This window comes from Rousettus aegyptiacus, unplaced genomic scaffold (assembly GCF_014176215.1).
Source record: "Rousettus aegyptiacus isolate mRouAeg1 unplaced genomic scaffold, mRouAeg1.p scaffold_m13_p_12, whole genome shotgun sequence".
Classification (NCBI taxonomy): Eukaryota; Metazoa; Chordata; class Mammalia; order Chiroptera; family Pteropodidae; genus Rousettus; species Rousettus aegyptiacus.
Window position 1 is genome coordinate 8,498,978 of NW_023416287.1, and position 14,049 is coordinate 8,513,026.

Sequence of the window (14,049 nt, forward strand, 5' to 3'; positions counted from 1 at the left end):
TTAAAGGTGTGGGAGGTGCTGAACCTTTTCTGGCCACGAACCATTATAAAGCCCCCAACATATACTGAAAATACTGAAACTGCTTTGAAAATTTGGAATTTCTGATACCTCCAGTGGGCCGAGAGACACGATGGGTGAAGGACTGGAGACAGCAGTGGTGACGGAGGCGGGGACACAGGCGGCGGCCGTGGCTGTGCTCGCATGTGCTGTGGTTTGTCCCCACACAGCAGCGGCTGCCGTGGGGGAAGGTGGGGGCTGCCAAGCAGCCCCGGCTTAATTGGGAAACCAGCAGGTCCGTGCCCCGGGCACCTCGGTGCTTGGTTTTGGGTTTTATTTGTTGTTGTCGTTTGTTTTGTTTTGTTTTGCTGTGTGAAAGAAGAAACAGAAAACAGAAAGCATGACCCTTTCTCAAGCTGGCTCACTCAAAACACTTGGGACAAACCCTGGACACCACGCCGAAGAGAGGCCTTAGTCTGGCCAGCCCCAGAGCTGAGAGCACCAGAGAAAAATCCAGTGCTTCCCGCTCAGCACAAGCTAACCTGCCTCGCGTGCTGTGGCCCACCACCTCCCGTGGCTCCCACACCATCACCACTGCTTTCTCTTTCAAAAGAGACATGTATTCTTAGTTTCATTATTTTCTTTTGATTGAAATGACACTATAAATATTCATTTGAGAGTTTCTCAATTGTATCTAGTTACATAGCACAGTTTAGAAACTTTTCTGAGACTGACTTTATCAGTAATCTAACCGGCAAAGATCATATCCACGCGTATGTGGCTATACATTTTTATTTTATCGGACTAACCCAGGACCATTTCAGTGATGCAAATTGTGTGCCCTCTGGTTTAACTGAAACAGTTCTGGACTTCTCAGAAACCTTGATGAAGTCTCCCACAGTTGTATAAATTGGACAATTTAGGAATTTTAAACTTAAAATGATCATTTGGTTTCTTTTTCATTTTTGTTAATGCAACGGAACTTAAACAAATGAACTTCGATCTTTGTTTTAAAGATTATTTAAAAAAAAAATTGTATATACATACGGCTCTTGAGGACACTTGGCTTTCACTACACTACGGGATATGATCTCCATGTAGTACATATAAAAGTGCAGATTGATCTTCCTCGAGTGCTTTATACTGTCGATTACATCTCCATGTAGGGCTGAAGAGAATGACCCATGTTTATCTCTCAAACTGTGTTGCTTCTGATGTCGTGTTGCTGTGCACAGAACTGTGTGCGGCGGGGTCCTGTGTGTGGTCCAGATGAAAAGCACGGTGGCCTTGCGAGTTGAGTACTGCTTCGATTCATTGTTTACGCTGGAACTTTTTTCTCCCCATGGAATGTAAGTAAAACGTAGTGTTTGTCACCAATAAATGGTAATACTAAATTTTTTTTGTTAATTTATTCTCAAATGCCACTACTGCTAGGTTGGGTCCTCTCCCAACCTGCCCCCTACCCTTTTTTTAAGAAGAAAACTTTGTAATGCTTGTGATTCCATTTGGGCAATATTCTGAAGATCTGAAATAACTTTATATCAAACCATTGATCAATAAACAGCTACTAATGAATTTTTGGTCCTGTTGAGCAGTAACTAAAGAAGTAAGGGAAGATGTGAGTCAGGGCACAGAAGCACGGCGTGGGGGGCATCGCTGCCCGGAGGTGTGGGCACTGGGCGAAGGGAGGTGCCTCATCCGAACCCAGCGTCGCCACCTCAAGGCATGGCACAGAGGAGACCGTCAGCTCTGCGAGTCTCCTCACGTCCCGCGGCTGCTCTCGGAGGAGTAAGGGGAGGCGTCGCGCCCTAGCCCGGCCCAGGAGGGGCTTAGTGGTTTTCTCTCTTAATTTTAAGAGATGTATCGTGAAGGTAAAACCAGCCCGTGAATTGGTCTGTCAGAGTAACCGAAGGTGATCAGGAGGTTGTGGAAAATGCCGTGGAGTAGAGGACATTCAACACTGCAAGGATAAAGGGACGTTTCCTTTCCCTAAGCCTAGATTCAGCCATTTGTCCAGGGAGCCCTGGTCCCCTTTCATGACAGGTCACCAAGATCCAGGTGCTCTGAGCACTCATGGGTATGGCGGGGGTGTTGTTCCTAGGCCCTCTGAGCAGACAGCTAGGGAACACGTCTCTGTGTGTGTGCACACATCTGTTGATTTGTAGATACGTTTAAAAGCTACATGTGTACTGATACCTCTAGCCCTTCCAGGTTCTTCACAGCCCGCTCCCTTCTGTTTTTAGTACTTTCTCCAACATGGAGATTGTAGCCAATCTCCCAGCCTTACAGCCATCTCCTGCACTTGCCACCTCTGCCTTGTCTGCTGAGGGTGTACTGCTCGGCCCACCTCTCCCCTCCTCTCTGCCTCACGTGCCCACTGGTGGCAGCAGGTACGGTCTCAGAAGTCAGAACTTGTAGTAGTCTGTCCGCAGTTGGCCCTCATCCACAGCACTCCAGAAGGGACGAGTGCCACTTAACATAGGAACGTTGTTAGGGTTTCCAGGTTTCTTTGATAAAAAGGTTTTTGAAGGTGATATATCTCTGGCTGCTTTGGAAAGATGTCCGGATGGGACATCCTTGAATGTCCTTAGAGAGTAAACTTTCAAACTAGCCTTGCTCATGGGAGGCCCCGTAGCTGTCATCTGCTGAAGACTCACTCTCTGCAATACCTCTGCCTGTCTCTGGACTCTGAGAGAACTGCCTGGGAATCGAGAGTTTGCACCGAGTTTTACCCCAGCATGATCTCTTTAGGAGTTGCAAGAACCTTTGGGCCAAGACTGCGTACTTCTGCCTTTGGGACAATATGTGTAGTCCTGGTTCTCAGCCTGCAGGCAGAAAAGCAGGCAGTAAGGCACCTGAGAGGCAGGCCTGAAATAATCAACGGGGCCGTGAGTCAGCCCCGGTAAGACTGGACGTTAGGATTTGGTCCTCAGAGGTGGTGGCTCCTTCTGGTCCTTGGCACAGATGAGCTTGGGATTCCATTACACTGTAGCCGGTGTGGACATTGTCAAGTTCCTCTTGCCACAAGACTTTGAGCGAAGATGGTTTCCCTATGGCAGGGTTTTTTGTTTGCTTTTTAAAGGCTTTTGTGAGCCAGAGGAATGAACGGGGGCGCTCCTAGAAAAACGTGTCACTTCTGAATCCAGGTTTCCTTACATAGCTCCCTGAGCTAATTCATGTGTGCGGCTTCGCAGGGTGAATGCGGTGACAGCTGCCCTGGCCTGGATCCCAAGGTCTGGTAGACATGGGGGGGAGTCTGGGATTGGTGCAGTCAAGGGAGATGGGCCGTTCCCAAGCAGCAGTGTGCTGCCGCGGGCTGCGCGAGTGCTCACGTGTGCTCAGCAGAACCCGGCCACCCAGGGAATGAGGAAATAAGCTCAAGCTTGGAGATGTGTAGCTTTTCCTTTGCATGTAACAGCTTTAGAAACGTCCATCACTACCACCTTTTTTTTTTTTTTTTTTTTTTTTTTTTTTTTTTTTTTTTTTTTTTTTTTTTGCCTACAGCACCTGGTTGTCTTAGGTGGTCTGCCATCCAAGTACTAACCAGGCCTGACCCTGCTTAGCTTCTGAGATAGACGAGATGGGGCGTGCTCAGGGCGGCATGGCTGTAGACCCATCACTACATCTTTGATTTAAGGGCGTAAATGTCTGTGTGCCCTTAAAAACAAGAAAAACTTAAAATTCCTAAATCAATAAATAATGATTCGTCAAGCACTTAAGCATTGCCGATTGGCAGAGACAAGTTGGCCAATTTTCTTAAATAGGCTTTTAAAGAAATGTTTTTTTTTAAGAGACAAAAGCTAACTCAAAGATAGGAGGGAGGTTTTGATTCCTGAAAGCAGCATTTATTTTCTTGGAATTTGTCACTTTGTGTATAAAATATACTTGTGAAACTATAATTTTTAAAACATGTTCTAATCAGAATTCTTTGTACTTTAAATGTCATCTCAATTTTTATTAGCAAAAATTATAATTTAAGAAATTTGTACCGTTGTGCTTAACACATGCTTAATAACTCAAGTTTAATATTTTAAAAATATTTCCTTTGTACATTCTTTCACAAATTATTCATCAAAACCTACCTTGAAGGGAACACTCACTAGTCCTGGTTTTTTGTAAATTGTGAAAAATTTGGAAGGACCTCCACACTCTCCATCCAGATGCAAATCTTATTTTTTCCACCCCCTCCCACGTGCGTGTCTTTCGCAGTTGTGTGCCGTGCATGTGCTGTGGTCCGTCCGGTGAGGGGCTGAGCTGGGCGGAACGCTCTGAACCGCCTGGAGCCTGGTCAGATGCAGGCGGGATCCCGTCTTCAGCCGTCATGAATGTCTCCACTTCCTTTGGCTGCAGTAGAGGCAGCAACGGGGTCTCCCTCACTCTGACCTTTGACATTGTTGAACTTAAATGCATTAGCAGGAAGTTGGTACCATTTTGGAGTGAGGAGCTTTCGGAATGCTGCGTCGTTTCAGACTGTTCTGAGTATCTGCCTTTTTAATCACGTATTTGCTCTGGCTGCCACAAGGCCTCCCCAGGAAACGGCCTGAGAGTCACTGTGTTTTGGAAGGCCGCTTGGCCCTGGTTTTCTGTGCAAATACCCCTAAAGGTATGTCTGGCTGGTGTCTCTGTCCTGTATGCCAAGCATCTGCTCACCCGGTTGACTGTCAGAACAGCACTGGTAATGCGGGAATGCATACCTGAAAATTCTCCTCTGGGCTCTAGTGGTGTCTCTGTCCGATTGGCTCCTTGGATTCATGGTCAGGAACATTGTAAGCATGGTCGAAGGCCCAATCAGACCCCAGCTAAGAAAACTGGAAACGCTCAAACCTCCCCTGGCCCAGGGACCATACTGATTTGGGGCCGTGTAGCACGGCTGAGCTTGGGAAGTTAGGGCTTAGAAAGAAGTTCATGGGCACCCGTCTGTCCCCTGAAAGCCCCCAAGGGCAAGTGGCCCCAGACCTAGCCCAACTCTTTCCAAGGTTGTTTTACAACCTGTTTTGTTCACTTGGCCAGGGAGCGTTTTCCCAGGGCCCCGCCTGCGGGCAGTGTGGTCGACGTGGGTGTGGATGAGACTGCAGTGTGGCAAAGGGCATGTGAATAAATAGAGCACCTCATCAGCGGCCCAGGTGCTGCGACGCAGGTGGGTGACGCCTTACATTTGCCAGAGGAGGAGTCACAACCAAGGCTGGGCGGAGCCTTGTGAGCGAGCAAGGCCGTGTGAGCTCAGCACGCTCTGGAGCCGGCGGGGCCGCCGAGAACTCAAGTCACTTCACTTCTCCGAGCCTTCACTTCCCTGTCTGCAAGTTGGAAAATAATGTATCTCACTAGGCTGAGACAACTTACGTAGGTAGCTTCTCAGAGTGCCCAGTGCTCTAAGTGCTTAGTAAACACCTTCTGTTGTTCTTAGGGCCCAGGGACCCTCAGAAGCCGGCTGCTCCCCGTCGGCCTTCAGTCACCACTCGGGGGAGTCGTACTCCTCAGGCCCTCTCCCTCCTCCTGTCTAGCTCTGGGGCACCTCTCCTTGGAACACAGATCCCAGTCCACTGCCAAGTCTCCCAAGAAAAAGCGTGGAGGCATGTTCCATAACAAGAACCTGCAGCCGTCTCGGCCGTGGTTGGGGGGCATGGTCGAGCGCTGGCCGAGGCAGTGCGGCGCCTGACGGGCCCTGCCTGCCGTAGCTCTTCTGTCCACCACACTCTGTGCACAACCGAAGCTGCTAATTTCATGTATTTAACATGTGATCCCCTTTCATTTTGGAGGCCATGAAGCTTCAGACCCCAACAGTGTTCACAGCTTTCGCCACATCTGTGCGTGTCTTCTTGATCGATTCTGATGCAGTAGGTCTGGGGCTCACAAATGTGCATTTCTTTTCTTACAAGGTTCTAGGCGATGATGCTGGTGCTCTGAGAACCAGTGTCCTAGCAGTAACATCCGTGAAGTTGCTAGTGGTTTTTTTCCTGCGTGTTCCTTCACATGGCACCACAGGTCGCTGGACTCGTGCTGAGAAATGCTGCCTTTGGCTAAACGGAGGGCAGCTCTGGCCGTGGTGTTTCAGACACATCTCAACTGGCCCTGGAGACCCCTGTCCCAGCCCAGAGCCAGCCTGTCTTTAGGACCGAAGGCGAGTGTCTGAGCAGCCTGTTAGGACACTGAGGAGGACTGGGTCCGTGGCTTGAGACAGGAAGTTGGGAGCTGAGAGGCTGGGTGTTCACGTGGCTGGGGTTTAGGGACGCGCAACCTGCGGCAGTCTGCTTAGTTCGTGGACCCAACCCTGCTTCTCCTGGGGAAGTTTTTTAAAAAGGGTGTTCTTATTTTTCAGTTACAGTTGATATACAATGTTAGTTTTAGGCGTGCAACATAGTGATTAGACATATAACCCATCTGTCACCACACATAGTCGTAGTCACCGTATGGTGACTGAACATTGCCTACATTCCCTGTGCCGCACTTCGCATCCCTGTGGCTGTTTTGGTAACTGGCCGTTGGTTCGTCCCAATCCCTTCACCTTTTTTACCCAGCTCCTCAGCCCCTCCTGTTTGTTCTCTGTGTCTGTGAGTTTGTTTATTCATTTTGTTTCTTAAATTCCAGACAGAAGTGAAATCATGCCGTATTTGTAGTCTCCGGGCCCAGTGGAGATGTGTCTGCAGCACCACGGCCAGAGCTGCCCTCCGTTTAGCCAAAGGCAGCATTTCTCAGCACGAGTCCGGCGACCTGCGGTGCCACCTGAGGGAACACTGACAGTTGTGTGTTTTCTGTCTGGCATTCCACTTAGCACAATACCTTCTAGGTCCATCCATGTCGATGCAAATGGTAAGATTTCACTCGTTTTTATGGATGGGTAATATTAACATGGTATGGACCACATCTTCCTTATCTATTTGTCTGTTTATGGGCACTGAGGTTGCTTTCGTATCTTGGCTATTGTAAATAATGCTGCCATGAACACAGGGGTGTGTATATCTTTTCAAATTAGTGTTCTGGATTCCTTTGGATAAATATCCAGAAGTGGAATTGCTGCGTCATATAGTTCTATTTTTAACTTTTTGAGGGAACTGCATACTGTTTTCCATAGTGGCTGCACCAATTTACAATCCCACCGACGATGCACAAGGGTTCCCCTTTCTCTACATTCTTGCCAGAACTCGTTGATTTGTTGATAACAACTCTGTCAAGTGTGGTCTCTCATTGTGGTTTTAATGTGCATTTCCCTGATGATTAGTGACATTGAGCATCTTTTTTTGTATGTCTGTTGGCCATTTGTATGTCCTCTTTGGAGAAATGTCTACTCAGGTTCTCTGCCCATTTTTTTAATCAGATTGTCTGTCTTGTATTAGGTTGTATGAGTTCTTTATATATTTTGGTTATCAACCTCTTATTGAATGGATCATTGGTGAATATTTTCTCCATTCAGTAGGTTGTCTTTTCATTTTGTTGATTTTTTTTCCTCTGCTGTGCAAGAACTTTTTAGTTTGATGTCCCATTTTTTTCTTCTGTTTTCCTTGCTGGGAAACAAAGCATTTGTCAAAATGCTTTTTCTGCGTCTGTTGATATGATTATATATTTTTATCCTTCATTTTATGTGGTGTATCTCTTTGTTTTGTGGACATTGAACCAACCTTTCATCCCAAGAATATATCCCACTTTTGCTGAATTTGGTTTACTATAATTTTGTTGAGGATTTTTGGATCTATGTTCATAAGAGACATTTGGCCTATAATTTTCTTTTGTAATGTCTTTGGTATTGGTATCAGGGTAGCCGGTCTCATAAAATGACTTTGGGAGCCTTTCTTCTGCTTCAATTTTTTGGAATAGTTTGAGAAGGATAAGTGTTAATTCTCCTTTGAATGTTTGTTAAAATTCACCTGTGAGCTGTTTTGTCCATGACTTTTGTTGGGAGTTTTTTAAATTACTGATTCAATTTTGTTAGCAGTATTGGTCTGTTCAGATTATATGTTGTTTTTTTTTTTTTTTTCCGATTTGTTTGTTTTAGGTGAGGCAACCTTTGGTTGACCTCACAGATTGCAAGGACCTTGTCAGTTTACAATCTCTTATTTTTTTATTTTATCTTTTACGCCTACAGCAGCACCTGGTCTTCCTAAGCGGTCTCCCATCCAAGTACTAACCAGACCCAACCCTGCTTAGCTTCTGAGATCAGATGGGATCAGGCTTCTTCAGGGTGGCATGACCGTAGACTTGTTTTTTTCAGATTTATACTTGGAAGTTTGTGTTTCTAGAAATTTTTCATTTCTTCCAGGTTGTCCAATGTAATCGTAGCATTTTCTTATAATCCTTTGTATTTCTATGGTGTTGGCTGTCGCTTCAAGATTTTATTTGGGTGCTCTTTTTTTCTTGAGTCTGGCAAAAGGTTGGTCAATTCACATCTTTTCAAAGAACCCTGTTTCATTGATAATTTGGGCTTTTTGAGACTTTATTTCCGCTCTGATCGTTATTATTTTCTTCCTTTACTCACTGGGTTTTGTTCATTTTCTAGTTCCTTTCCATGTAAGGTTAGATCGCTTTGAGATTTTCCTTGTTTCTTGAGGCAGGCCTGTATTGCTGTTAATCTTCCTCTTATAGCTGTTTTGGCTGTGTCCAGTAGATTTTTGATACGTCTTCATTTCTTTCCAAGGTATCTTTTGATTTCTTCCTAGGTCTCTGTTAACCCATTCAGTTTAGTAGCATGTTATTTCTAATTTCATACCATTGAAGAAGATGCTTGATGATTTCATTCTTAAATTTATTGAGATTTGTTTTATGGCCCAACGTGTGCTCTGTCATGGAAAACATTCTATGTGCACTTAAAAAGAATGTATTCTGCTTTTGGGTGAAAAGTTCTAAAAATGTTAGTTAAGTCCATGTGGTCAACATGTCATTTAAGGCCACTGTTGATTTTCTATCTGGATGATCTACCCATTGTCAGTGGGGTGATAAACTCCCATTATTGCATTACTGTCGATCTCTCCCTTTATGTCCATCAGAATTTGCTTTATATATTTAGGTGCTCCTACTTGGGGTGAGAGGTGTTTATGAGAGTTATATCCTCTTGTTGGATTGATCCTTTATTATGAAATATCCTTGTCTCTTGTTACAGTTTTTGTTTTAAAGTTTGTTTTGTTTAAGTATTGCTACCCCAGCTTTCTTTTTTAAATTTCCATTTGCATGAAATATACTTTTCCATCCCTTTCCGTCTGCATCTTTTTATCTGAAGACTCTTGTAGACACCATATGTACAGGCTGCCCCCTCCCCCCAATTGAATCAGCCACCCTGTCTTGATTGGAGCATTTAATCCATTTATCTTTAAAGTAATTATTGATAGTTATATAGTTATTGCCAACTTATAGTTTTTGTAGTTTTTTTTCTCTTGCTCTCTTTTATGTTGATTACTTTCTATAGGGTTATTTTTGGATACCTTTCTATTTCTTGTATCTTGACTTTTGGTTTGTGATTACCATGCGCTTCAATTCATGCCAGGCTATGTTTATAGCAATCTATTTAATTTTAAATTGATGGTCACTTAAGTTCGAACACATTCTAAAGTCGCTACCATTTTTACTCACCTCCCGCACATTTGTCATGTTTTACTTCTGTGCATCCCTTCATTTACTGTTGTAACTACACATATTTTCCTATTTTTGCCTTTTAACTTTTGTACTAGATTTATAGTTGGTTGATCTTTTACTGAGTGTTTGCCTTTGTCAATGAGAATTTTCCTTTCCTGTATTATTTTTGATCATTTCTACTTACAGAAGCCCCTTTAGCATTTCTTTTAATGACGATTTAGTGGTGATGAACTCATAGCTTTTCCTTGTCGGAGAAGCTCTCTCCTTTGATTCTAAATCATAGTCTTGCTGGGTGAAGCAATCTGGGTTGTAGGTCCGCCTCCCCCTACCCCCCCCCCCCCGCCCACATCATACTATGAATACTTCGTGCGAATCCTTTCCAGCCTGCAAAGTTTAAGAAATCAGCCCACAGTCTTATAGGAGGTGCTCCCATGTAGGTAACTGCTTTTCTCTTTTAAGATTCTTTGTCTTTAACCTTTGACATTTTAATTATGATGTGTCTGATGTGGGCCTGTTTGTTTGGGTTCATCTTGCTTGGGACTCTGTACTTCTTGGACTTGTATATTTCCTTTGCCAAGTTAGGGAAATTGTCAGTCATTTCTTCAAATAGGTTTTCGATTCCTTGCTCACTCTCCTCCTTGTGGTAACCATATGGTATTACGCTTGATGGCCCAGAGAGCCCTTTAATTCATTGTTTGTTTGCACTGTTCTGAGTTGGTTTTTCTGCTACACTTTCTTCCAAATCGCTGAGTCAATCCTCTGCTTCATCTGATGTTGATTCCCTCTAATGTATTCATTTATGATTGGTTCCTTTTTAGGTTTCTATCTCTTTATTGAAGTTCTGAGTTCACCTACTCTTCCCCTAAGTTCTTTGAGCATCCTTATAGCTAGTATTTTGAACTCTGTATCTGGTAGATTGTCCCTATTTATTTCTTTTTCTTGAGTTTTGTCCTGCTCTTCCATTTGGGACATGTCTCCTTGTCTTGCCTGCCTCCCTTTGTTTGTTTTTATTTATTAGGTAGCTCTGCTGTGTCTCCTGGTTTGGGCAGAGTGGCCTTATGTAGATGTCCTGTGGGGCCCAGTAGCAGAGTCTCCCTTTTCACCTGTGCCCGGTGCTCAAGTGGTGTCCCTTGTGTTGTAGTTGAATCTCGATTCCTGTTGCCCCATCAGTGGGTGGGACTGACTTTCAAGCTGACTGGCTGTGAGGGCTGGCCACGACTCGAGTGGACAAGCTGGTGTGTGGGGGCTGACCCCATATAGCAGAGGTTGCTTTAGCAGGGTTCAACCTTCACATGTGTCTTTTTAGTGCTGGTTGGGTGGTGCTCTGAAGGCAGCCACGGGGTGTGCTGATTCTTGACTGTCACAGGAAGGGCCCTGGTACACCCTGTGTGTCTGGCTTAGGCCACCTGCTCAGAGCTGGAGTTATCTGGCTGCTTGCCACTGGTGCTGGGCTTAGGGCTGCCTGAGAGAGTCTCTGCTGCGATCTGAGGCTGGCTGCCACTAGTTCTGGGCTTCGTACCCTGTGGCAGGTACCCCATGTCCTGAGATTGTGGCCACAGCTGAAGCCACGTTTGGGGCTGCTTAGCAAGAGGTACAGGGTACTCCGAGGCCAGCTGCTACCTGATTTGGGTTTGCGAGAGATTTTGGGAAAGTCTGCAGTGCCCATCAAGGGAGGCCGCTTGTGTGGAAAAGTCACAGGAAGTGGCTAGGGTTGCACGTGACTGGAGTCTCGGGGAAACAGGTAGGGAGGTGGAGGGAGGGATCAGTGTTAGGTTAATGGAGACCTCAGAGTGGCACTTGCCTGCTCAGGCCTGCCAGTGCTTTGGTCCCCTGGAGGTGGAACTGTCTGTCCTGACCTTCTAGGTCTCGCCCAGAAGCTTCGATCCTTCCCCATACGCCCCTGGCGGTTTTCACACTGCTGCCTCGGCACTGCAGCCTGTGCCGGGTGCGTTTATGGGTGAAGTGAGTGTACACAGGCCACTCAAGAACACCGGGGCCTCCAGCAGCCTCTGTCACATGGATGCAGTCCCTACTGGTCTTCACAGCCGCACATTACAGGGATGATTCTGGCACCAGTGCCCCCGCCTGGGGAGCCAGGCGTGGCGCTGCGACCCCTCGTTCCTCAGCTGAAACATGCCTCCCCGTCCTTAACCAGCATACCATCTGCGTGGATGGGATCTCCCTGCTTCACCCTCACCAGTCATGTCACGGCTGCTGCTTGCTTTATATCCTTAGTAACAGGACTTCTGTTCACGCAGTCTTCAGGTGGTGGTCCTATCATTTAGGTTGTGGGAAGAGGCAAGCAGTGTTTACCTACTTCACCATCTTTACTGAACGTCTTCCTCTAAGGTCTTGCAGCCTCACTGATGGGCCAAGGTGCTCAGCAGGCACCTCTCATTCCAGCCTGAGATCAGTAATCACAACAAAGGCAGCTCTCTGTGTAGGTATGGCTTCAGCTTAACTTTGGGCCTTAGGAGGGGGGCTGTCCAGCATTCTTAGGACACTAATTCTGCTCTGTCTGGGAGTGGCAGGGCCTGTGTTCTCAACTGAGGTTTGCTGATGGCTCCTGGAAGCAGGAATCAAACCATTTCTCCCTCCAGATGCAGAAGGGTGGGTTCTGCTCACGAGGAGATGAGCCATTTTCCCAGTGCAACGTAAGTAAACCTCTGCAATGGGTAGACACTTTTTCCCTGATCTGTCTGTTGTGACTTACATGCTGCCAAGCTTCTCTTTTATAAGGGAGGAAACCCCAAAATAGGTAAATTTATACACTTCATGGCTCTTTTCTCCTGCCACACATAAGCTTTGTAACAGCAGCCTTTACCACCGATCATGCAGCAACTTCAAAGAAGGGGTTCCCTTTGTAAAAAGACAGTGAATTACTTAGAAATAAGGATTTTATGGATTCCATGAGGGGAAAAGGAAAAATTTTAGGAAATTCTTCATTATAAAAGTTTCAGAACACCAAAAACCTGTCCTTAAGATGTTCTTACATATTTTAGGGCTTTTTTTTTTTTTATTGCTGATTACACGTTTAAAACTATGAAATGTGCACTTCTTGGCAAGGTCACACGAGAAATTCCATTTCCAAATAAAAGCTTAAGGAAACAGACAAAATTACAAAGGACAAGAAAAACACAAACTCTCAACAACCAAAAAAAAAAAAAAAGATTTAGTAACAGAAAAGTCTCCAATGTCCATCAAAATTGACAGTGCAAATGTTCAACTCAAAGCAATGTCATATGCTGGACTATTAATACTTGCCCCTTGATGCAAATTGGAAAAGTTACCCACTTGTATTTATGATCACACAAACCTCCTAATTTGTTCAAGGTTCAGCTTAAAGCAACATTTAATATTCTTTACAAGATGGAATTTGTGACAAGTTCAAAAGGAAAACTTGCTTTATTTTATGCAGCTAGGTGTGCTCGGAAGTCTACCTGATTTCCCCAGAAACCATTCTGGACTTGGTCAAATCACTAAACACAGTTCAAAGCAGTGTCACACTGGCCGCCTGAAGGTATCCTTGGAGATACTGGAGCGCTTCTGCATTGAGGCTCGTGCTCACCATTGATGGAACCTACAAGAAACGGGAGACACACAGACCAAGTGTTGGACATCCTAACACAAACCCCATCACCTCGAGGACTGCTGCCACCACTCTGGGAATAGCCGTCTGTCACCTGTAACTGTTAAAGGAATTCCCAACTACCTCAACTGCTTTTATGCATTCAAAAATGGAAAGGTTGAAAAAGAAGATCAGTAAGGAATTACTACTGTTCAGTGTGGTAGAGGAATCGTGGTTACGATGTTACCATCTAAGGCTTGCTCTAAAACTCTCTCGCAAAGAAAGAAAAGATCGGCAGAATACTGGTAATTACAGAAGGCTGGCACATGAGGGTTCACTGTACTGTTTCCTACAGATGTCTGAAGTTTAATAAAACTATCTTAAAACTCTAGGCGGTGCCGACTATACAGTCACTAGGTTTACTCTCTCTATTCCATTATTTACTTTGAGTATTCTGTAGTTAAAAAAATTTCTAGTCAAAGGGCTTTATTCCAATTTACTCCTAAAATCATTTGCTTAAAATATTTTTGTAGCACATTATACACAAAAAAAGGACCTATCATTTTACCTAAAGAAAAATAAGCCTTGATAACTCAGTGGGGTGTTTGGCTATGCTGACCAATGACAGCGGGCCCCCGCGCTGCCATCTCCCCTTCCTGTGAAGGCCTCCACCAGGCACTTACCCTTCCTGGACAGGCAGTCGACAGTTTGTGAAGTGACTGTGCCAGGTGAATCTTGGGGTTGTTCACCATTTGACCTACAGGATCATGCTCTTTTCTCCCAGCAAACGCCAACTGTGAGAAGGCAGTCTGGTAGCCTGGTGTATCTTCTATGTCAATAAAATGTTCTTCATCAGGAATGGTATCATCTTCGGGTAACTCAAAAAGGCCAATCAGAGACTGCAGTAAAGGAGTCCTGGATCGGAA

General features: G+C 45.2%; 2 protein-coding genes, 1 long non-coding RNA gene and 1 pseudogene across 8 annotated transcripts in view; 2 read left to right on the top strand and 2 right to left on the bottom strand.

Moving 5' to 3' along the window:
* Window positions 1-1,572, top strand: part of STAU1 (staufen double-stranded RNA binding protein 1) — a 51,817-nt gene extending 50,245 nt beyond the window's left edge. For all 6 annotated transcript variants that reach the window (XM_016143718.2, XM_016143721.2, XM_016143712.2 and 3 more), the window contains one exon: window positions 7-1,572. In XM_016143718.2, coding sequence (XP_015999204.1) covers window positions 7-22 — 16 coding nt within the window. In that variant the 3' untranslated portion in view covers window positions 23-1,572. The remainder of the gene's footprint in view (window positions 1-6) is intronic.
* Window positions 1,573-3,476: 1,904 nt separating this feature from the next.
* LOC118609980 lies at window positions 3,477-12,730 on the top strand. Its single transcript, XR_004953562.1, has 2 exons — window positions 3,477-6,804; window positions 11,905-12,730. It is a non-coding gene; the product is annotated as an uncharacterized LOC118609980 (long non-coding RNA).
* On the bottom strand, window positions 8,069-8,187 carry LOC118610213 (annotated as a pseudogene).
* Window positions 12,710-14,049, bottom strand: part of CSE1L (chromosome segregation 1 like) — a 35,246-nt gene continuing 33,906 nt past the window's right edge. Inside the window, exons 24-25 of the mRNA XM_016143711.2 lie at window positions 13,807-14,038; window positions 12,710-13,135 (exon numbers count right to left, since the gene is read on the bottom strand). Coding sequence (XP_015999197.1) covers window positions 13,046-13,135; window positions 13,807-14,038 — 322 coding nt within the window. The 3' untranslated portion in view covers window positions 12,710-13,045. The remainder of the gene's footprint in view (window positions 13,136-13,806; window positions 14,039-14,049) is intronic.